Here is a 23419-nt window from a genome sequence, read left to right on the forward strand (position 1 = left end):
TCCAAATTCCAGCTCCTTACACCAAGCGAGGCATCAATCACTCTTGCACAATAAACTGGCACAAGTCCTGCCGGTGTTACTTCACAGGTTAGTTTATTTTCTCAGAACAAAACTATCCAACCTTTTTTTTTTTTTTTTTTTTTTTTTGAAGAATCTGTATGAACAATACCCAACTTCACAGCATCCTCCTCCCACTTACAGGTGCCCTAAAAGCAGCACTGAACCTGCAAGAGGTAGGATGTCACAAAGAAGTTTTCTTCAAAGAGAGGGAACGCCTTCCTCCCTCCTACAGCAGGACCTGGTTCTTCTGGAAACAGCCTCGGAGCATGGCAAACAAACCAAACTCAGGAAAATCAAGTTATGTACAAACACAGAACCTCCACTCCACACATCAAAACAAGACAGTGCCTCTTTTCCCAAACCAGAGGTGAGATCTCCATGTGCCCAGAGCCAGGTCTCCTTCCTCTCCAAGAACCGCTCTTGTCATCAGCCAGCAAGGTCCTAGGATAACAGAACAGCACAGTCAGTGTCCCGCAGGGATCGCCTGCACATTGTATTCCATTTTAGCACACAACTACAGCAGCCCTGAAAGAAACACCCTGGGTTTTGCACATTAGCCCAAGTGGAAGAGGCACAGTGAAATCCTCAGAGAATTCATTCAACTTCCTCACATGGGACTTGGACGAAATAGAGGATTAAGTGACAAGAGCTCAAAATGATACAATCCACCTCAGTGAAACCCTGAGAACACGCTCCAGGCAACCCCTTCCTGTACGGGGTCATTCCTCCTACCCATCCCTACCACTTTTCCAACCCTTTCCTGGAAAAGCCAGTGCTTAGATACTTACTCTTTGCCTATAGAAAACAGTCCTGTGTCTCCTGAAGGTTCACCATTCTTTTCATCTGACATTTTGCCTGCTCCTCACCATATTCCCTTGCTCCCGTCTTCCCCCCCTTGCCCACATTCCCTTCTAGCACAGCCACTGGGAGGCCTGGCCCCACCACTGCGACACCAGCAATGGATCCCAAAGCCCTCCCAGCGCTTTGCTCTTCTTTAGCACATCCTGCCCCACCACTCTCACTTGTAGCTGGGTCCTCACTAGTTTTGCAGTCGTGGCACACACAGAGGTGGTGATACTGTACCCAGTAAACCCTCTTTCTCCTGTCTGCAGCCCCCACCCCTCCTCCTCCTTGAGGAGTCACTAAAGCTTCACTAGAAGGAAACCAGTATCCAGGCGTGGGGGCACCTTTCCCTGGATATAGACCAGAACTGTTTGTAAGCTGTGACAAGTGGAACCTCTCAGATCCTGGACAAGGATTTGGATCCCCTGCCTCACCTACACTGCCCCTGCTGCCCAAAGCTTGCCTGCTCCCTCAGTGCCTCCTCCAAGCACACTTTCCCTCAGCCTCTTCATCTGCAGACAGGACCAGCACCTTCTCCTCTCTGGCCTGCACAAACTTTCAAGTTGGCTTTCAATTGCTGGTCTAACACTGCAAGATCTCTTTGGGATCACCAGAGCTTCCCTAGAAGGAAACCGGTATCCAGGTGTGGGGGCAGTTTGCCCTGGATATAAACCAGAACTGTTTGTAAGCTGTGACTTATTTCTCTCACCCGCCCCCCACCTTTATTTCCAAGGAGCACCTCTCGGGTCTCTGATCAGGACTTGTGGCAGAAACAAGCATAATGTGGAGTTAACTCTTCTCCCCAAAACCATTGAGAACTGGGGATAAAACACACTCAGCACACAGATCCATGCTGCTTTCCAATGTGCCTGTTGACAGATTTTGACTCCTGCTGCTCACATCGTTGCTGCAACCAGCGCCTCTTCAATACTGATGGAGAACACTGACACAGGGGACATTTCCCAGATTTGTCAGGTGCAGATGGAACGCTGGAACAGCCAGCCCCATCCTCGTCCCTCCATCAGCCAGAGGATGAACAGCAGAGGGAAAACAAAAAGTCAGAAACATTCTTGGAAACCTTTCCATGAGATAACTCACTATCTGCCTGCGACAGACATCCTAAGGATTAAAGGAGGTAAGTCCAAAAGAATCACAGAATGGTTTGGGTCAGAAGGGACCTCAAAGCCCAGCCAGTTCCACTCCCTGCCACGGGCAGGGACGCCTCCTGCTGGATCAGGCTCTAAGCCCCATCCAACCTGGCCTGGAACACCTCCAGGGATGGGGCAGCCACCACTGCTCTGGGCAACCTGGGCCAGGGCCCCCCACCTTCATCGTCAAGGATTTCTTCCTAATGCCTAATCTAAATCTTCTCCCTTCCAATTTAAAGCCATTTCCCCTCATCCTATCACTCCAGGCCCTTGTAAAAAGTCCCTCCCCAGCTTTCCTGGAACCCCTTTCAGGACTGGAAGCTGCTCTAAGGTCTCCCCACAGCCTTCTCTTCTCCAGGATGAACAACCCCAGCTCTCTCAGTCTGTCCTTGTACAAGAGGTGCTCCAGCCCTTGCATCACCTTTGTGGCCTTCTCTGGACCCGTTCCAAACGTTCCATGTCCTTCTTATGCTGGGAATTCCAGAACTGGACACAATACTCCAGATGCCCAGTCTTCTCTCAGCTTAGAATATCAGGAGCCCAAACTAATTCCCGACGCTCTCAGGAGCTGCAGCCACTGCTGCTTGCTCAGCACGAGATCTGCAAATGTAAATCGAACTACTGGTAGCAAAGTGGGGAAGCCTGCTCCTTGGAGGATATCGACTTACAGACTGCTAAGCAGAAGGTGAAAAAAGCTGTAATTGCAAGGAAAACAGACACTTTACAAATGAAAGGATGAGAAGATGAAGTATCACATGATGCTCAAACCCCACACCTCATTCATCATGTATCTTTGAAAGGCACCGCAGGATCACAGGATAATCAGGGCTGCAAAGAACATCAGTCAGTCTCTAGTCCAACCGCCTGCTTGGAGTAGGGTTAGCTATGAGGTTGACCGGATTACTCATCTTCCTCCAATGACCCCAAAGCCACCGGGTTTCAGTCATTTTCTATGCTCAGAGCCCCAGGAAACCCGTGACTCAAATGCCACCCTGCCAGAAAACTCCGAGTCTGAATGAGGACAGTGTGCCTTGCTCAAAGGCTGCCCCAGATTCACAGTTCAGGATAACAAAAGCACAAAACAATCAAGCAACTTTCAAGATTGCCAGAAACACAGGAGGAAAGGCTTCAAGCCTAGCACAAACTGGCATTCCTGGTAACGAGTCAACGCAGAGTCACTGTCCTGCCTCACCCAGACTCACAAATCCCATGTCAGTGTCTCATTTAACAGGCCACCTTATATTGCCAAGCCTTCCAAACGCAGGAGCTGGCAAGGTTCCTCATCATGCAGGAGGTCCACAGTCAGCTGCAAAGTGGCAGCATGCTCTGGTGTCCACCCTGACCAGGAGAAGCGGGAGAGGAGGTTTCTAAAGGAAAACTACTGGAGGTCATTTCAGCTGATCTTTGCTCTTTGAAAATTAATCATAGAATCATCGAAAGGTTTGGGTTGGAAAGGACCTCAAAGCCCAGCCAGGTCCACACCATGTCATAGGCAGGGACACCTCCCACTGGATCAGGTTGCTCCAAGCCCCATGCAACCTGGCCTTGAACACGTCCAGGGATGGGCCAGGACCACCCTCACAGCAAAACATTTCTCCCCAGGATCTCATCTCAGTCTCCCCTCTTGCAGCTCAAAACCGTTCTCTGTCATCCTCTCCCTGCACTCCTCATCTAGGGCCCCTCCCCAGCTTTCCTGGAGCCCCTTTCAGCATTGGAAGCTGCTCTAAGGTCTCCTTGGAGCCTTCTCTTCTCCAGGCTGAACAATTCCAACTCTCAGCTTGGCCTCATACAGGAGGTGCTCTCATCTTATCTCAGCTCTCTGATCATCTCCATGTCTTCCTATGGACTCAGTCCAACAGTTCCATGTCCTTCTTATGCTGGGGATTCCAGAACTGGACACAGGGCTGCAGGTGGAGTTTCACAAGAGTGGAGTAGAGGGTCAGAATCCCCTCCCTTACCCTGCTGGCCACACTGCTTCTGATGTAGCCCAGAATACGGTTGACAATCAGAGGCAGAAATGCTTAAAACATTTCTTCAGCTCACAGCATAGAATTCCAGCAACTCGGATAAGGAAAGAAAGGGTTTTCTCAGTGGAAAAAAAATAATTACACTTTATGTTCCGTAACGTTCCACACTTGCTTCAAGAAAAGCAGCTTTGCTCCTGTTAAAACGCAGCTGACTTCTACTCTGCTACTTGTCAGTCTAATATTATACCCACACAGCTCTTCCTTTCACGTGTCCCGACCAGCACACTTAAAAGGTAATCACTTGATGTTTCCATGTTGGTTGTGGCATGGGGTGTCTTACTGGGGATAAAACCTACAGCTACTGAGACTTCTTGTGCACCATAAAACAAAGGATCAAACTGCAAGTCTTCTGATTTCGTGGCTGCTATTTGAAGTAATAAAGCCTTTACATGGAGCTAATTAAAAAAAAATATTCAAACTGAAACCCTAAAGCCATTCTAAGGAGTGTTTGATCAGTTCATGTCTTTCATTTCCACCTAATGGCTACACAATCAAAAGAGAAGTGGAGGGGAAACACACGGCCCCGAAGACACAGAGAGCTGGATGGCGTTCAAAGCATTTGCTGCTCCTGCACGTAGGAGAACAGCACACTTCAACCAAGACTCTGCTCCAATATTTGTTTCCTTCCCTTAACAGCAGGTTGGCAGCGACTCAGCCACAAAACCCAGCAAGGCACACGCTCGCTTTGAAGTTCAGACAGAAGCCTGTTGGTACCAGCTATTTTAATTCCCGCTTCAGAAGGACATGGCAGTCGATCACCAACTTACAGTAAGCAACCTACCAGCTTGCAGGTCATTTATAATCACAGTTACCTTTCCTCTGCATTAAAGCCATAATTAACAGTTAACGTTTAACTAAGGCTTTACAATTGGTTTAAGCTGCCTTCCTGCCTAAAGAACTGTCATAGCCTCTTCCCCAGCATTCCCTTTCCTGCCTCCACCTCTCGCAGGGCTGTGGGGAAGCATCAGCACCAAACACAGCAGATAAAATTCTCGCCAAAGCACAAGGAAACTGGAAAGTGAGCAGCATGCACTTCAAGAGCAGCTCCTGCCAGCTCAGCCCTCATTACCTCTGGGCTTTGAAGCCGCAGGTCCCCGCAGCACCGCACTGAGATAACCCTTGGTGAGAAGAGTGCTCCTCAAGAGAGGCAATCAAGTCATCAGCTTCATGAAGGCAGCATGGAAGGCTTTGACATCCCAGAGAAGGGCCTTGAAAGGACAGTCAGAGAAATGCAACCTGTTAGGGGAGGCAGAATGCCCTCTTTTCAACACTTCTGTTCACATCTAAATAGAATTCTCAGTGACCACAGAAAGATTTGACTTGGTAGTCAGCAGTGTACAGTACATCCCACAGCACAGCTCTGCTTGGGCACGCTGGGAAAGCAGATGTTAAACACTCGCAGCTGGAGCACAGATCAGCAAAGGAGCTAAAACCTTCTTGAACAGCAATTGCCTGAGAAGTGTTCTTCACTCAAGCCCTGATATGTCCAAAAGGAACTGCCACTCCAGAATGACAGCCTGGAGAAAAACCACTGCTCCCAGGAGGTGAGCGAGCTCCTTTGAAAGGCACCACGCGAGGTTACCGACAGGCTGCAGCTCTCCTGCACGGCTAGAAGAAAGCCCAGCCACAGCCAGGGCACTATCAGCCAGCCGATAATAAGACGTGCTGGGCAATCCACCCCGAGACGAGGAACAGTAACAGCTATTTACAACACCAGGCTATCGTGGCTTTATCTGAACAATTACTGGAGGGAACACGCCGTGTCGCCATCCCAGGCAGGCTGTCTCCAAGCACGAGCCAGGCCTTCAGAAAGTTACTCAATTAGGGTTCCACTTATCCGCTATCTCTTACAGCAATTCTGCAGTCGGCCACATCCTCATTTCTCTCTAACGCGTGGTTTGGGGATGTCCAGCTGTTAGTGCTTCAAGTAGACTCACTTTTATAGCCAAGATGGCTGTGAAGCCGAGAGCAGCAGCAGACAAGCATACAGATCCTCGAGGCTCCCCGCTTGTCTGCAGGCTTGAGCAGGCTCCACGTGTCCCACCACGGGGGCACCCCAGGTCCACCTTCACTGAGAGGTGCAAGGCTGCTCCTCGTTTAGATAGCCAAGTCACCTCAACTTCCACCACCACCTGAAGGTCTGTGCTTGCAGACTTTTCTCTCAAGCTAGCGTTTTTCCCTTTGCAAGTGACTTTATGGCAATTCTCAGCTCCACAAAGGATCCACAGGGAGCTCCAAGCACTGCCTGTCTAAACAGACAGTTGGGTGGCTGGATGAAATCTCCAGAGACCTTTAACAAATCTCGACCCCAAAGAGTCTGAATGCTGATGATACGCACTAACATCCTGAACCTGAGGTGACAGCAGAAGGATCTAAGTCTGCTGAGATCTGTGACAGCACAAGGATACCCAAAGCAAAAAGGAAAACCAGAAAGCGGAGCTCGTTCCCAAGCATCTCTAAAAAAAAGGCCCTTAATCCAGCACTAGGACAAAGAAACAAAACTTGTTCAGAGAGCAAAAGGTCTCACAAGAGGGATAATTACGGGAAGGCGAAAGAAGAGATGAACTCTTCAACACATACTGCTGGCTCAGAGAGGACTTCATCCAGTAAGTCTGGGCCAAAACCGATCCTTAGAGCAGCTCCCAACCCTTCAAGAGCTCAGATAAGGTTCACGTCAATAATGCTCAGCATTCTGTCAAATCAGTGGGTCCTTGATAAAGCCGTGTGGGCAGATGGAGAGGCACAATCATGTCTGCCCTCACTGGACGCAGCATTGCAGTCGTGCAAACTGAATCACATCAACACCAAGAAGCTCCCAGCACTGAAAGCAAAAAGCCTTTCTGAAAGCCACATCCCCCACCCCGCAGCCCTCGCTGGCATCTCCTGCCTTTTGGTACTGATGACCACAAACACTGAACATACATAAGAAGGACATAGATCTGTTGGAATAGATCCAGAGGAGGCCACCGAGATGATCCAAGGGCTGGAGCACCTCCTGTATGAGGCCAGGCTGAGAGAGTTGGGGTTGTTCAGCCTGGAGGAAAGAAGGCTGTGGGAAGACCTTAGAGCAGCTTCCACTGCTGAAAGAGGCTCCAGGAAAGCTGGGGAGGGGCTCTTGATCAGGGAGTGCAGGGATGGGATGAGGGGAAACGGTTTTCAGCTGCAGGAGGAGAGACTGAGATGAGATCTTAGGGAGAAAATTTTTGCTGTGAGGGTGGTCCTAGCCCAGGTTGCCCAGAGCAGTGGTGGCTGCCCCATCCCTGGAGGTGTTCCAGGACAGGTTGGATGGGGCTTGGAGCGCCTGAGATCCAGTGGTGTCTCTGCCCAAGGGAGGTTGGAACTGGATGGGCTTAAAGTTCCCCTCCAACCTAAACCATTCTGTGATTCATTCTACCATTGTCCCTCTGCAAAGCACTGCTGCCACCACATCAGACCCAGCGATCACTGCTCTGGTGTTGTTCCGGGAGCGATGCAGCCCCAGTGCCCTGCCAGCTGCTCTGATCACTGCTGAAGGAAAGGGCACCATAAAAATTGGCAGCTTGCAGGCAGAGGAGCATTTTCCAAAACCACAGTAAACACTTCTGAGGGCACTTAGCACCTATTTTTAACCTCAGCTGTCCCTATATCATCACAGCTACTGCAATGCCCAGTCAGAGCATTTCAAACACTTCCAGAAAGTTTTTTAAACCCCTCCAGGGATGGAGACTCCACACTGCCCTGGGAGTCCCAGCTTTCTGGGAGCTGCAGAGAGCCATGAGGTTTCCCCTCAGCCTCCTCTTCTCCAAACTAAACAGCCCCAGGGCCCTCAGCAGCTCTCAGAACCCCTGGGCTCCACACCTTCCCCAGCTCCGTTCACTTCTACAGACATGCTCCAGCCCCTCAGTGTCCTTCTTGGAGGGAGAGGCCAAAAACTGAACCCAGGATTCGAGGTGCAGCCTCACCAGTGCTAATATAGGGGGACAATCCCTGCCCTGCTCCTGCAGTTTGCCTTTATACCCATCAAGGTAACAAAACATTTTACTTACACTTCATAAAGCTTACCACAACTGAAACAACGGAGGAAGGTGAAAACAACCCTGTGGCTCCATGCCCTTGCAAGAGATGGCCAGCAACCCTGAATGCTCTGAAACTAAAGCTTTCTTCATAAAGGAAGCCACACTTTCTGCAAGGACCATTCTGTTTAAACCCTGTGTGCACAATAAACCAAGTTTTATCATGGGAACGAAAAGAGGCCAGCAACTTTTTCACACTCTGCTGCTTTGTAACAGCAGCACGTTGTATCTGCACTGGAATCACAGAACGGTTTGGGTTGGAAGGAACCTTTAAGCCCACACCCCCTCATCCCCTGCCACAGGCAAGGACACCTCCTGCTGGATCAGGTTGTTCCAAGCCCCATCCAACCTGGCCTGGAACACCTCCAGGGATGGGGCAGCCACCACTGCTCTGGGCAACCTGGGCCAGGGCCTCCCCACCCTCACAGCAAAACATTTCTGCCTAAGATCTCATCTCAATCTTCCCTGTTGCAGCTCAAAACCATTCCTCTCATCCTATCCCTGCACTCCCTGATCCAGAGGCCCTCCCCAGCTTTCCCGGAGCCCCTTTCAAGTGCTGGAAAGTTGCTCTAAGGTCTCCCTGCAGCCTTTTCTTCTCCAGGCTGAACAACCCCAACTCTCCCAGCCTGTCCTCATACGGGATGTACTCCAGGCCCTGGATCATCTCCATGGCCTCCTCTGGACTTGCTCCAACAGCTCCATGTCCTTCCTGTGCCGAGGACTCCAGAACTGGACACAGGGCTCCAGGAGGGGTCTCACCAGAGTGGAGCAGAGGGGCAGAATGGACCCTCGTCTGCTGGTCCCACTGCTTTGGATGCAGCCCAGGACACAGTAGAAAACGCAGCAGAATGAGGACATTCATGTGTGTCTGTGTTTGAGCATTACTGGGTAAAGCATGCAGCACAGCCTCAGATTATTCAGCGGAAAAAACTGAAGCATCTGTCCCTGTACCAGAGCTGCCACTGCAGGACTCTAAGGCATAGCAACATCATGAGGAGGAGCTTCGAGGCAGGGGGGTGAATGGGACAGTGTTTCAGCAGGGAGAAAAACACCACAAACCACAGCCTCAAGCCATTCAGCCAGAAGGGCAGAGCAGTGCTCAACAAGCACCTGCCAGTGGGTACATTGGAAAGTTTTCCATTGTGATCCCCCTGGATCATTAAACAGGAGCTACAGGTAGCATCTCCAAGGCCTGGGGCAGAACAGAGGGAGCTGGCCTGCCAGACTGACCCAGTACAGTCTGTGCCCCGCAGTGAACTGGTAAAAGAGCTGCCAGGACAACCCCAAAGAATGTTCTGCCTGACTAATTAGCAGTGCCTTTGATAAGAGCAGGAGCTCCAGTTGGAACTGCTTTGCTCCTCTCTGCATACAGAATGAAGTTTTTTAAACAAGAGGCAGCAGCAAAGCACCCTTCAGCCAGCACAAGACCTGCAAGAACCCCCTCCAGCAAGGGATTCTCTTGCAATGAATGAGCAAGATCCTTGTTGGTCTCAGTGACTCGTGTCTGCCTGGAAGACCTAGTTTATTTTTAATACAGTAACTAAAATCATCTTCAAAAAGGTTAGAAATCTTTATGTCCATTAGAGAATTCTAGGAAAGCGACGAACACGTGCATCGGTAGGATTCAGAGGGAAAAGGACTCTGGCTGATGAAGAGCTCAGCTCCACCTTTCAGCTTGCCTCCAGCAGAGGTTTCTCTTTTTCCCTTTTCCTTCACACTTCTCAGTCTCCATGAACTGAGGACGCTATTGTCCTCACAACAATTGCTACACACCTGTTACACCAACTACATTGAAATCAGCATCTTCTCAAGCCGCTTTTAAGGAATCAAAAGGCCATGCAACCTCGCCAATGGAGGATTAGCCTGGTGACCCAGATCACCACATTCAGAGCTTCCACCACAAAGCAGGGACAGCCGAGACACAAGAAGTTTGCCAGGTAACACGACGTGCTACCATCAGACAGAGGACTCAAGTTCTACAGGCTTCCAAACCGCAGGTGTCTGGAATTCAGCAAGGGGAGAATCCAAGCCTCCCTGCCAAGCCCAGAGCCCTGGGCTTCCTCGTGTGCTGGCAAGACCACTCCTCAGTCTTGAATCCCCTTTCACAGCTCCTCACCAGGGGTTTGGTACCTGCTAACAGATGGGACCCATCTCATCTTGAGCCCAGGGCAGAGAAATTTGTGCTCCAAAGCAGCTGAGCAAGAAGCCCAGCTTCTGCCCCAGCAGAAGGCATTAAAACTCCAGCACGGAGGCATGTCCAGCGAGGAGAGGGTTGCGTTGCGTTAGGAAGCAGGCGTTCAATCAAAGCTCTTCCTCAAATCCTACCTCAGCTTCTTCACAAGCACAGACAAAAGCGGCAGCCTTAAAACGCCAGCCCCGCACCCCACACTCGCGCTGCTCCCTACGGCAAGGCTGCCAATACTCATTTCCTTACAGCAGAAGAGGCAGTGCCTGTACTGCAGGGGAGAGAATGGCAGCAAGTCCTGACAGCCCGGAGCTGGGGATGCTTTCTGACACAAAGCTGCTGTCATTTCCCACAACTCTTTCCCCAGGGTTTACCCCGAGGCAAGAGACCGGTGAGGATTTCCGCTCCCCCTTGTACCCCTCGATGGTTTTGACAAAAAAAGATGATCAAAGAGCCTTTGTGCACTCCGAAGCCTGTCAATTTTGCTGCAAGATTTAAGGCTTTAAAGAGTCCAAACCAGCTATTTGAAATTTTCTATACAAACAGGGTTTGGTGGTTTTTTTTTTTAACATTTCAAAAAAAAACCCCAGAAATAAAATATTTAGATTTTTCCAATGCGAGGCATTCCAACAGCTCCAGACAGGAGCACTGGAGGGAGGAGGAAATCCAGCTCTTGAGCTTGACAAGAACTACTTTTTCTGTTTCTTTTAATTGGCAGCGAAACAAGACTACACAGCTATTTCTGCCCCTGGCTTTGACAAGGAATAGCTGGGATTAGCAGCGCAGGAAGCACCAAAACCCAACTTACCCAAGCACTGCTGGTTTCGGGTTCCTGTCCCACGCCAGCCTGCTTTGCCGGCTAGATTCCCCACCTCACCATCCTACCTCTAAAATCCTCCCACACAGATCAACATGTTCAACCCAAGTTGACAGAGGTTTTGGGAGCTCTCAGATTTTTTTCACCACTTGATTACCTTTATTTCTGATTAGCCAGAAGAAGAGTTGAGAGAGGCAAACATCCGGCAACACATTTCTTTCTCCTTCTCCATGTAGTCCTTGTAGCAGCTGCAATGTAGAGCACAGCACAGGATCCTAGAATCATTTGGTTGGAAAAGAGCTTTGAGATCATCAACCATACCTGTCCACTACTGAACCATCCCTGAGCACCTCGTCCACCTGTATTTTTAACCCCTCCAGGGATGGAGACTCTACCACAGCCCTGAGCAGCCTCTGCTAGGGATTCACCACTCTGGCAGTAAAGAAATGTTTCCTGATATCCAACCTAAACCTCCCGTGGTGCAACATGAGGCCATTTCCTCTTGCCCTGTCCCTTGCTACTTGGGAGAAGGGACCAGCACCCACCTCACCACAACTTCCATGAGCTGCAGAGAGGAACGAAGTGCCCCTTCAGCCTCCTCTTCCCCAGGGCCCTCAGCCATCCTCAGAACACTAGTTCTCCAGCCCCTTCGCCCTTCTCAATACATGTCACGGGCTGCTCACCCAACTGGCAGTGCCACCACCAGAAAATAGACATTATTTTTCTATGTAAATAAATGAGCCCAACGTAGGAGTGAGCTGGTAGCACACATGCAGCTCCAAGCCCTTCTTACTGCCATGTCAGGGGAGGAAGGCTGGAAACACTGCCCCACACCCAGACCTTGGGTCTCTGCTTCCCTGGTGACGGTTAACTATGTAGATCATTTGACTTTTGGTAGCCAGATGCTTTCTACACCAGTTTTGTCAGTAAGTGATTATGCAGAGGAATCCCCACCTATATCCTGTGGTCCAGTTTCACATCTCATTTGTGCGACTTCTTGCCTGAGCACCTTCAGCACCCAGCAGGAGACAACATCCAAGTGCCCTACTCCGGATACCTACGATGGTCTGAATCAGGGCAGAGGATGGGTAGAAGACAGCATAGATTTTTGTGTGGACTAAGTGGATGACAGGGCAGATGCTTCCTCCTCCACCCTCACTTCCCTGCCAGCATCACATTAATGTGGCAAAAGCTTCCCAGACTGTTCCATTTTAATCCTTCCTTCTCCAATCACAATGCCCTCTGCACCCTGAGCAATCACCTCACCAGCAATGAGGTCTCACAGGTGAGGAATCCCCAAGCCAGAGGATGACTCTGTTTGACACCATTCCAGGGATCAACAGCTGCCACAGGGCAGGTTTCCTGCACCTGCTACCACGCGAGGGCAAAATGAAAGGGGTTCGTTGAAACATACCTGAAAGCGCACAAGTGTGGCATTGGCTGATGGTCCCTCAGCCCCTGCCATCAGGACCCCTGTGGCCAGAATGTCCTAGTGTTCGTTTCAGTGAAACCCCAGCACAGCAAGTCTCTTGATGTTGCTGTCCCAGCTCTCCACGCTGAGCAGAGCAGCAACGCCCACCCAGACTGTGGATGGCATGCGCACACACCTACTGCAGCAGGAAATCCAAGAGCCACTCATTTGGGGGCGCAGATTCATGCCACATATTGGAACAGCACCATTTTGTTCGGGGTTTGATGCAACCCAAGCCTTCCAACGGAACTGCCAGATCCAGCAGAACTCGCACCAACGAGATCGCTACAGCTGGTACCAGACATGCATTCTACAACCCCCTCACTTTGGGCTCTGCCTGGGTTTCTCCAGTAAGGTGAATGCTGCCAGAACTTGTTTCAGCTATTAGAACAGATGCTTTCTAAAGTTCTGTTTTAGACAGCAAACATAGCCACTGATTAACACACAAAATTCCTTTTTGCAAAGCAGAAACGGAGTCATTAAGGAAAAGAATCATAGAATAACTTGGTTGGAAAAGACCTTTAAGATCATCGACTCTAACAATACCTGTCCACCACTAAACCATCCCTGAACACTTCATCTACCCGTCCTTTAGACGCCTCCAGGGATGGAGATTCCCCCACTGCCCTGGGCAGCCTCTGCCAGTGCCCTGGCGAATAAATCATTCACTCTTCTTCTGGTGAATAAATTGTTCCTAATGTCCAATCTGAACCTGCCCTGGTGCAGCTCGAGGCCATTTCCTCTTGTCTTATCACCTATCACTTGGGAGAAGAGACGAACACCCACCTCACCACAACTTCCTTTCAGGCAATTGTAGACAGTGATGAGGTCTTCCCTCAGCCTCCTCTTCTCCAGGCTAAATGACGCCAGGCCCCTCAGCCGCTCCTCATAAGATTTGTTCTCCAGGCCCTTCCCCAGTTCCATTGCCCTTCTCTGGACACGCTCCAGCTCCTCGAGGTCCTTCTTGTAGTGCAGGGGGTCGTAGAGGCTTAATGAGCCTCTAAGAGGCAGATTTTCATTCATATTCCATTTCTAAAGTATTTGCCAGATCACATAACAAGTGTTCTCAAGCAAGACAGTTTGGCAACATCACATCTAGACGGAGGTGGGGCACAATTAACAACATCCGATAATATTGTCTTCATCTCTTTTATACTAAATGCACTCTTTGTCATAGTTAAAGCAAAAATACACAAATTTTAACTGTCACCAAAGCAGAAACTCCGAGACAGCAGTGGTTTAATGTGCTGACACACGTTAGCTGTACGTGCTGCTGCCTCCAAAGTCAGAGCTGACAAGCTGCTTCCCCACAGGCAGAACGCCTCGCTGCTTCCTGGCAGCACAACCTCAACATTATTAGCAGGATTTCCCTTTACCTGCCAATGTATTTCAAACAGGTCTAAGGGAACACAGGAGGCTCCTCGAATCGGGACTCCTAGCCCTGTGCCACGGGTCTCTGCGTTACCACTGCATGCGCTCCTCTCACAGTTCAGTAGCTGCACACCCAGAGGTGGATCAGGATGAACAGAGGTGGATCAGAAGTGGTTGATTTCAGCTCTTACTGCCTTCAGGTTCTTCGTACTTCAGAAGAAAAAGAAGCTTGGTGTCATCACCAGCCATTAAAGACAACATGGAATTGTAAGACATGGATGTTCAAGGAAGCCTCTATCCAAACCTTAACTGGGAAGGGCACTCAGCGCACAGCATTGGCTTTCCCAGCTGCACAAGCTCCTCTTAGAGATGTAACTGCTGCCTACAAACCTTTCAGCAAATGCTTAGCAGCAACAAACAAAAGAGGGCTCATATTCCAGAGCTGCTCTGTGATCTCTGAAGGGGACTGCGCCTCCCACCTCTGTGGAGAGCACCAGGAGTGCAAACACTTTTGGGAACCGGAATGAGGGCAGAGTTAGTCATGTTTTGGTGGGGCTGGGGCATGACTAAAGCTGGCAGGATTGTGCTGGACTCAGCCTGCGGGCAAAGGAAAACTTTGCCTTCAGGACTGCTCATTTTTACCTCCAAGACAGCAAGAAATTCAGTTTTAACAAACATCAGTATTGTAGCATTGTCCACTGAAACAACTTGCAGCACACAAGAGCTGCTGTAATTAACCATTGCATCTTAAAGGGAATAAAAATCATACTTAATTAATATTAATCATACTTAATATTATTACAAGTAATCATACTTGTAATAATAATACTTACAAGTCTTATGAGGAACGGCTGGGGGAGCTAGGGTCATTTAGCCTGAAAAGAAGGAGGCTGAGGGGAGACCTCATCATTGTCTTCAATTGCCTGAAAGGAGGCTGTGATGAGGTGGGTGCTGGTCTCTTCCCCTAAGTAAGAAGGGATAGGACAAGAAGGAATGGCCTCAAGCTGCACCAGGGGAGGGTTAGACTGTGTATTAGTAATGATTGCTTCATGGAAAGGGTTCTCAGGCACTGGCAGAAGCTGCCCAAGGAGGTGGTGGAGTCTCCCTCCCTGGAGGTGTTTAAAAGACAGGCAGACAAGGTGCTCAGGGATCTGGTTTAGTAGTGGACAGGGACAGTTGGATACTATGATCTCAAAGGTCTTTTCCAACCACACAGTTCTATGATTCTGTGATTATTAACACAGAACGGTATCAGCTTGAGCTCTAGGCTGCTGCATTTCATCAGTTTTGAGGCCATTCAGCAGCCCCTGCCTCCCTGCCATCATCCTGACTCTCCCACTCACAGTGTAACACACAAAGCCCTCAGAGAAACTGTCCAGAAAGAGCAGATACTCTCAGTTTCTCACCCACCACCCGTAACCTCTGTGGCTGCAAAACACATCCATCAGCTGTCTACACACTAAGAGAAGCCACCTGCATTTTCCAAAGCCACTTACTGACTCCAAAGTTTGGTGTTTTGTTTTCTTTTTTTAAACACGTTAAATATTTTGGAGCGGGTGTTCCAGGCAGTCTAAGCACCCTCTCTCCCACAGGGATGGAGAGGAGTTCTCTCACCTTGCCAGCTTTTTCAGCTCATTGTTAATATCGCAGTTAAATGGCAGAATGTACTGAGCTCTGACCAGGAAATCCCGGGCTCTTTCGTATTCCATCAGGCAGAGACACGCCTGCCAGTGAAAGGAGACAAAGGTATGACACGATAAATACAGACTCACTGTTGTTCCTCAAGACTGAAACATGTGCAGCCACAAATATTTTCCCCCAAGGAAAGATCTGTGTGACAGACAGACTGACAGAGAGGCAGATTCCCAAAAGGTCAGATGCAGACAAACCACCTCGACCACTGCAAGCTTGGCCCAGAACCAAGTGTTTCTCCTTGGTTCATTCCAGGCTCTCTCCACACACAGTCAGACCACAGTATTTCTTGATGTGGCTACCAGAGGAATTTATTTTTGCCCACCTGGCCACACCTGAACAGTGCTTTCGCATTGCTCTGGTTGATGTCCAAGGCCTTCTCGCCATATGCCAAAGCTTGGGCAGGACGTTCCAGTTTCAAGTAAGTCAGCGAGAGATTCAGGAGCACCAGCAACTTGGAAGCATCAATCTGACGTTGCTCCACCTCACTGGAAGGGGTGCGACCAAGGATGGAAAATGCCTGAATAGACAGGAAAAAAGAATTAGAGAACAAAAGGGTCATGGAAAGTGAGAAATGCACCTCAGATGCCAGCTACACCCATGATTCTGTTTTCCTTGGTCAGTTAAACATGAAATTATAAAAATGTTAAGGTTGGAGAAGACCTCTAAACTCATCCAGTTCGACTGTCAGTCCAGCCCCACCGTGCCTACTAAACCCTGTCCCAAAGTGCCACACCTACGGGTTTTTCTGAATTCTGTCAGAGATGGAGACTCCACCACTCCATGGGCAGCCTCCGTCAGGGTTTCACCACTCTGGCAGTGAAGAAATTTTTCCTAACATCCAATTGAAAAAACCTCCTCCAGCACAACTTGAGGCCATTTCCTCTCATCCTATCTCTTGCTACCTGAGAGACGAGCCCAGCGCCCACCTCACCACAACTTCCTTTCCAGAAGCTGCAGAGAGCAATGAAGTTTCCTCTCAGCCTCCTCTTCTCCAAACTAAACAGCCCCAGGGCCCTCAGCCGCTCCCAGAGCCCCTCCTCTCCAGCCCCTTCCCCAGCTCCGTTCCCTTCTCTGGACGCGCTCCAGCCCCTCAATGTCCTTCTTGGACTGAGAGACCCAAAACTGAATCCAAGACTCGAGGTGTGGCTTCAGCAGCAGTGAGTGCAGAGGGACAATCCGTGCTCTGCTCCTGCTGGCCACTCCATTGCTGATCCAAGCCAGGAACACACCACCACCCAAAACTCTACAGACACTGCTAGGCATTATGAGCACAGCTGGCCAGCTCAGCCATAAGGTTACCAGTTTAGGAACTGACCAAGGGATGAAAGCAGGAGAATAAAGACACTACACCCAGATTTTAAAGTCAAAGACAAAAGTAAAATCCTACATGGAAAAAGGCAATTTAAATTATTTTAGTTTATTTCCTTTACAAGGAAATACCAACCAAAGCAACCCAAAATGGAGGGAAGAAAAACCTTCCAGAACCTCACTGCTTTTGAAACAATGGTAGATGCATTCCAGCTTGGGAATAACTGTGCATTTCCCCGATCAGAGAGGTTGTGCAGTCTCCACCCTCAGACATGTTCAGAACCTGATGGAACTCAGCTCTGGGAATCCCGCTGTGGCTGACCTTCCTTCCGCAGGGGCTGGGAGCAGACAACCTCCCAAGGTCCCTAGCAGCCTCAAGCACTGGGCAATTCCCAGCTGGAAGGCTGGAAGTAAAGTTCCTAGGATGCCAGTGATATAGAATCACAGGATGCTTTGGGTTGGAAGGCACCATGAAGGTCATCCAGTCCGACCCCCTGCCACGGACATCTTCAAACAGATCAGGGTGCTCAAAGCCTCATCCAACCTGACTTCGAACGCCTCTAGGGATGGGGCCTCCAACACATCCCCAGGCAACCTGGGCCAGTGTTTAACCACCCTCACAGGAAAGCATTTCTTCCCGAGGTCCAGTCTAAACTTCTCCTCTTTTGGTTTAAATCCATTACTCCTTGCCTATTGCAGAAGGGTTGGAACTAGATGCTAAGGTCCCTTCCAGCCCAAACTATTCTACGATTCTGTTATTACAAGGCCTGCTAAAAAGTTTTTCACCATCTTTCTTATCAGCCCCCTTTCAGTACTACAATGCTGCAAAAAAGGTGTCCTCAGAGTCTTATCTTCTCCAGGCTGAACAACCCCAACTCTCTCAGCCTCTCTCTGTGTTCTCTGTGGAGATCCCAGAGCACTTCTCAAAGCACTAACATGCATGCTGCTACAAGGCCATGCTGTGGTAGAACATCTCCCAGCAGAAGGTGACCTGAAGGCTCCTGTTCTGCAGGCAGCCACAAAAATTACTCAGGGCTCATACAGCCTCCAAGCTGTACCCTTCTGTCTCAGCTGGAGCCTACAGGGTGTGAGCCTGAAGGAAAAGGGTTCTGAGTATTTCACAGAATCATCACGGAATCATGGAAGGGTTTGGGCTGGAAGGGACCTCAAAGCCCATCCAGTTCCACCCCCTGCCATGGGCAGGGACACCTCCCACTGGGTCAGGGGCTCCGAGCCCCATCCAACCTGGCCTTGAACATCTCCAGGGATGGAGCAGCCACCACTGCTCTGGTCAACCAGAGGCCAGGGCCTCCCCACCCTCACAGCAAAATATTTCTCCCTAAAATCTCATCTCAATCTCCCCTTCTGCAGCTGAAAACTGTTTCTACTCAACCCATCCCTGCCCTCCCTGATCAAGAGCCCCTCCCCAGCTTTCCTGGAGCCCCTTTCAGTACTGGAAGGCCCCCAGCCCTTCCCCTCTTTCATTTACCGCTGCTGCTCACACAAAAGCAGGTGTTTAAGATCTGTTCTTAAATAACAAGTTATGCCTGGAGAATGTAATGAAGTTATTTGATCTCTATATTACACTTGTCCTGGTGAGCTTGTGCTTAATAATCACTGCTTTCACATCTTTTCACAATGGAAACACATTTTTTCTGGTGTCCTACCCTTTTGTATCTGTCCTTGGCAACCTGGAACAGCCGCTTACGGTAGAGGTAGTTGCCAAACTTTCTCTCTGTGTCTGCCACTTTCAGGACCTTTTGTAGCGGATATGCATCCTGCTGCTCCTGTGTAAAGAAATACCTGAATTTCAGCTCAAATAACCAAAAACAAGTGGAGAGCTCAGACAGGACAACCCCGCACAGCCCCTTCTGCTCACAGAGCAGGAGGAACGCCGCTGCCAAGGCCCCAGCAGTGTCCAACTGGGCCACCACTGCACAGCATTTCCCTTTGCCAGGATGAAACACGTCACTGTTCTTGTATTGGTAACTCCTGAAGGCTGCCTCATCGGGACCAAAGGGGCTCTGGGAGAGGGAGAAAAAAGCAGGAATTTGTTCTTAAATCCTGCCAGACTCTCTCACCTGCTTAGCACAGAGCAGTTAATGCCAATGCTACTGTTGGCACTAAAGGTGAAGTGGTTTGGAAGGCTCTGTCACTCCAACCGCTCAGCATCACCCACAGCAGCTGCATGACCAGCCCAACACCCACATGAGACATCAAGCAGCAAAACAAACAAACCCAGTCCAACAAAAAAAGATAAAAATCGAGGCACAGGTTTTCTCCTGGGTTTACAAGCTTAAACGAGCTCACAGAGAGAGGTCAGCTAGCCAGGAAGAGCAGGCAAACGGCAAAAAGGGCAGCTAGCCCTCTTGCAGCAAGGGCTGTGTGGGAAACAACAGCCAGCGCAGCAGCAGAGGGGAATGAGGCCCTGCCCCACCGGCTGCTGACCCCCAGCCCAGAGCCTTTTACATGGAAAGGAGGAATTAACAATACCACCAGCATTGACCCAGGGAGCAGAGCAAGCACACGGGAGAGCGGAGGAACAGGGGCATGGGGGACTGGGGGCACTGGGAGTCTGCAGACTGAACAGTTTTACAACTCGTCCCTGCTCCTCCAGAGAAACTCCGGGAAGCTAGTGCCCTCTAGTGAAAGTATGAGGTTTCTGGAAAGCTGAAAACAAATGGAAACCATTCCACTGACTCCAGTCCAAGGGAGCAAACAAAGGCAGCCCCCAGCTTCTCCCTGCGTGCACAGGGGCAGTCTCAGAGGGCAACTGCTGGTGCTCGAGCAGCACCAGGGCGCAGGGGCTGCATAACTGTGCCTGCAGTGAGCTAAACACACAGAACACAGGAGCCACAGCAACGGGAAGGAAAGATAGCAAACGTTCAGGCTCCAGACTTAGGTCTCAAACCCTTATTAAGGCAACTCACAGCAGTCAACTCAAAGAACATGTCCGATTCAGCAGTGTCGAGGAAGTCGAGCAGCTCCACTTCAAACATGACTGTGGCGCTGGGGGGGATGAGAGGAGGACAGCCCCGCTGCCCATAGGCATAGTCGGGTGCAAAGACAAACTTTGCCACCTCCCCCTTCTTCATCGTCAGCAAGCCAATTTCCAGCCCCTGCAGCGTGATGTCTGTCGCGACAAGAAACAGAAGGTCAGGACAATTGCAAACCTGGAAAAGCCCCTTAGGGTCCAGACAACAATTTCTCCTAAAGCCCTAGGGAAAAACCCTGGGTAGCTCATATCTTGGTGACTACAGTGGTCAGCTGTCCCCGTTACAGATTATCAGGGCATTCTGCTGCGGGACCAAGCATGCAGGAAACGCTGACTTCTGCTCTCAGGTGATTTAAAAGCACCAAGAGAAGAAGCTGCTTCAAGGCAGGTAGCAAACACAGGCATGAAGAGCATGGATGCCGCAGCCATGAAGGACATGGGTGCCACAGCCACAAAGAGCTGTGGTCACAAAGAGCTTATCAGCCACTTCCCACTGCCAGTGAAAGGGGCAGAGGATGATCAGCTCCAGTTCCATCGTCTCTGCAAAGCAGAAGGCTTTTGGACTCCATTAGTAAGTTTTAAAGCCTTCAAATAATCCAAAGATTCTAAACAGTATGTAAACTGACAGGTCTTAATGAGCTGGTCTTCACAGCCCTGAGCCCAGGCTCAAACCTACCTTTCCCAAGTTTCATCAGCCCAGGAAACCTCCTGTGGCAGTTTGTGCAGAAGGGCTCCTCCTTGTGTTCAAAGTACCCGGAGTACTTCACTGTGCAGCCCAAAGTGAGGAACAGGGAGAAGACAAAAGCAAGAGTTTGATTTCATTTCAACCTGGCAGCTGATTTTGCAACACCACCCTTTTATCCCACTTTTTTTTCCTTCCTTCTGCTGCAGAACATCAGAGGCAGCACAAACGACCTTGTGTTTTACATCAAACACCTGGGCACGCACAGCAGCCAAGTGGTGCTGGCTGTGCTTTTACACCATCACCAAACAACCCAGCTGCTCACAGCCTCAATCCCCATCTAATCGGGATGTGATTTTGTGGGTTTTTTAAGAACTGGAAACATCAGCTGGAGAAATCAAAATGCCCCAATTATAGAATAGGGAATGGTTTGGGTCAGAAGGGACCTTAAAGCCCAACCAGTTCAAACCCTCTGCCATGGGCAGAGACACCTCCCACTGGATCAGGCTGCTCCAAGCCCCATCCAACCCTTTCCTAATCAAAGCTAGAGGCCTGGGAAGAGAAACAAAGGGGAAAATGCACCTCTCAGCATTTCCGCTCCCCTCAGTGCTGCATGGGTAACTTCCATCCTTGCTCAGTTCAAAAATCTACTGTAACAGGCTCCCCTTGACCCAACACCAGACCCCTGCACTTCAGGAACCACATTCAGCTTCAAACTTCTTCTCTGCAACATGAGCACAGCTAGAAATCCAGCTTTTCTCAAGGTCAAGATGCCCTTCCACTTAATCTATCAGCCACAAGAAGTCAAACACAATATGCCAAGCGCTACTACATTGATAAGCGAGAGCACTCTCTGAAACAGAAAGACTACTAAAGAGTATGACCACTGTTTAAGTTCCTGTTCTGCTCTCACACTGAAGCCTGAAGAACGCAGCTGCACAATCCCATGTCGCACATCAGAGGCCCAGGTATATTTCACAACAGACTCTGTCCTCGCTGTTTCCCCATCACAAAAACAGACCAGATATAGAGCAAAGGATACAGACCCAAAGGAAGAGCCTTGCACCGAGGTGTGGCACAAACAAGCACCAGAGCCTGACTTAGAATCATACAATAGAATCACAGAATGGTTTGGGCTGGAAGAGACCTTTACAGGTCATCCAGTTCACCCCCTGCCACGGGCAGGGACACCTCCCACTGGATCAGGGGCTCCAAGCCCCATCCAACCTGGCCTGGAACACCTCCAGGGATGGGGCAGCCACCACTGCTCTGGGCAACCTGGGCCAGGGCCTCCCCATCTTCGCAGCAAAACAGTTCTCCTCAAGGTTTCACCTCAATCTTCCCTCTTGCAGCTCAAAACCATTCCCCTCATCCTTTCCCTGCACTTCCTGATCAAGAGCCCCTCCCCAGCTTTCCTGGAGTCCATTTCCATACCGGAAGCTGCTCTAAGGTCTCCCCACAGCCTTCTCTTCTCCAGACTGAACAACCCCAACTCTCTCAGCCCGTCCTTGTACAGGAGGTGCTCCAGCCCTTGGATCATCTCCGTGGCCTCCTCTGGACTTGCTCCAACAGCTCCATGTCCTTCCTGTGCTGAGGACTCCAGAGCTGGACACAGGGCTCCAGGTGGGGGTCTCACCAGAGCAGAGGGGCAGAATCCCTGCCTTCGTCCTGCTGGTCCCACTGCTCTGGATCCGGCCCAGGACACGGGTGGTTTCTGGGCTGTGAGCTCCCATCCACACTTCCAAGGGTTGGAGGTTTCCAGGGGGTTGGTCACCACCAGGTCCTAGGGGAGCTGCTGATGCCCAACCCTGCAGGAGCAGCACAGACTCGCGGCTCCGGGGCAGAGAGGGGCCCGGGCAGCCCCGGTGCTGGCACTGCCCCCGCCGTACCTGCCACGGAGGCGCCCGGCGGGACGGCCCGCCCGCTGCCGGGGCGCAGCTCCGCCTTGCGCACCCCTCCGTCGCCGCTCAGGTCGCGGGCCCGGGACAGAGCCGGGAAAGGGGTCGAAGTCGGGGTCTCCGTGGCCCCTCCGGGTGCCGCCATCGCCCGCCACGTGCGCCGCGCCTTTCCCGCCAACCGCCCGCCCGCAGCCAATCGCGCACCGAGACGCGAAGCCGCGCACTGTCAGCCATTGGGCGGGTGTCACGTGAACTCGCGGTGCACTCTGGGGGTTGTAGTCCGCACGGCTTTGTAGGCGAGTGCCGCTGCACCTTCCGGGCACAGCAGCCATGCTGGGGGCAGCAGCCCCTGCGGGCAGAGCAGCCTCACTGGGTGCAGCCGTCCCGCTGGGTGCGTCAGCCTCCCTGGGCACAGCAGCCCCTCTGGGCACAGCAGCCTCCTTGAGCACAGCAGCCCCTATGGCTGCAGCAGCCCCTCTGGGCACTGTGTCCCTCAGGGAGACCCGGGCTGGACCTACCTGACCCTGTCCTTGCCCACCAGGCTCACTGCGACCCCAGGCTCACTGCAGCCCAGAGACTTAAGGCTGTGTGGGAGCCCCGGCCTCATCCTCTGGCCTCTGTCCCTGAGCTCTGCAGTTTTGGCTGAGGCTGGGGTCCTGCCAGCTATGGAGCCCACAAGAATCATCGAATCTAACTCCTGTCCCTGCACAGGACACCCCAACATTCACACCGTGGGGCTGAGGGCCTTGGCCAAACACTTCTGGAATATTGTCAGCGTTGGTGCCGAGACTGCTTCCCTGGGAGCTGTTCCAGGGCTCCACCACCCTCTGGGGAAGAACCTTTTCCTCATGTCCAACCTAACCCTCC

At 50.9% G+C, this 23419-nt stretch overlaps 1 protein-coding gene across 5 annotated transcripts; it reads right to left on the bottom strand.

Annotated features, from left to right (window-relative positions):
* Nucleotides 1–246: 246 nt before the first annotated feature.
* Nucleotides 247–22711, bottom strand: FKBP6 (FKBP prolyl isomerase family member 6 (inactive)). 5 transcript variants are annotated; one of them, XM_054085075.1, is made up of 8 exons: nt 22544–22711; nt 20649–20738; nt 19908–20110; nt 18645–18764; nt 15992–16186; nt 11290–11380; nt 5148–5286; nt 247–501 (listed from the first exon to the last, which is right to left on the bottom strand). In XM_054085075.1, the coding sequence occupies exons 1-8, from the start codon at nt 22695–22697 to the stop codon at nt 354–356; spliced, it is 1140 nt and encodes a 379-aa protein (XP_053941050.1). In that variant the 5' UTR covers nt 22698–22711; the 3' UTR covers nt 247–353. The 5 variants fall into 5 exon arrangements, with proteins under 5 accessions (XP_053941050.1, XP_053941053.1, XP_053941054.1 ...); XM_054085079.1 differs by lacking the exon at nt 5148–5286 and adding an exon at nt 15589–15698 and having other exon boundaries at nt 375–501; XM_054085076.1 differs by lacking the exon at nt 5148–5286 and adding an exon at nt 15589–15698 and having other exon boundaries at nt 375–501; nt 11290–11407.
* Between the last annotated feature and the right edge of the window lie 708 nt (nt 22712–23419).

The sequence above is a fragment of the Cuculus canorus genome, chromosome 20 (genome assembly GCF_017976375.1).
Source record: "Cuculus canorus isolate bCucCan1 chromosome 20, bCucCan1.pri, whole genome shotgun sequence".
NCBI lineage: Eukaryota > Metazoa > Chordata > Aves > Cuculiformes > Cuculidae > Cuculus > Cuculus canorus.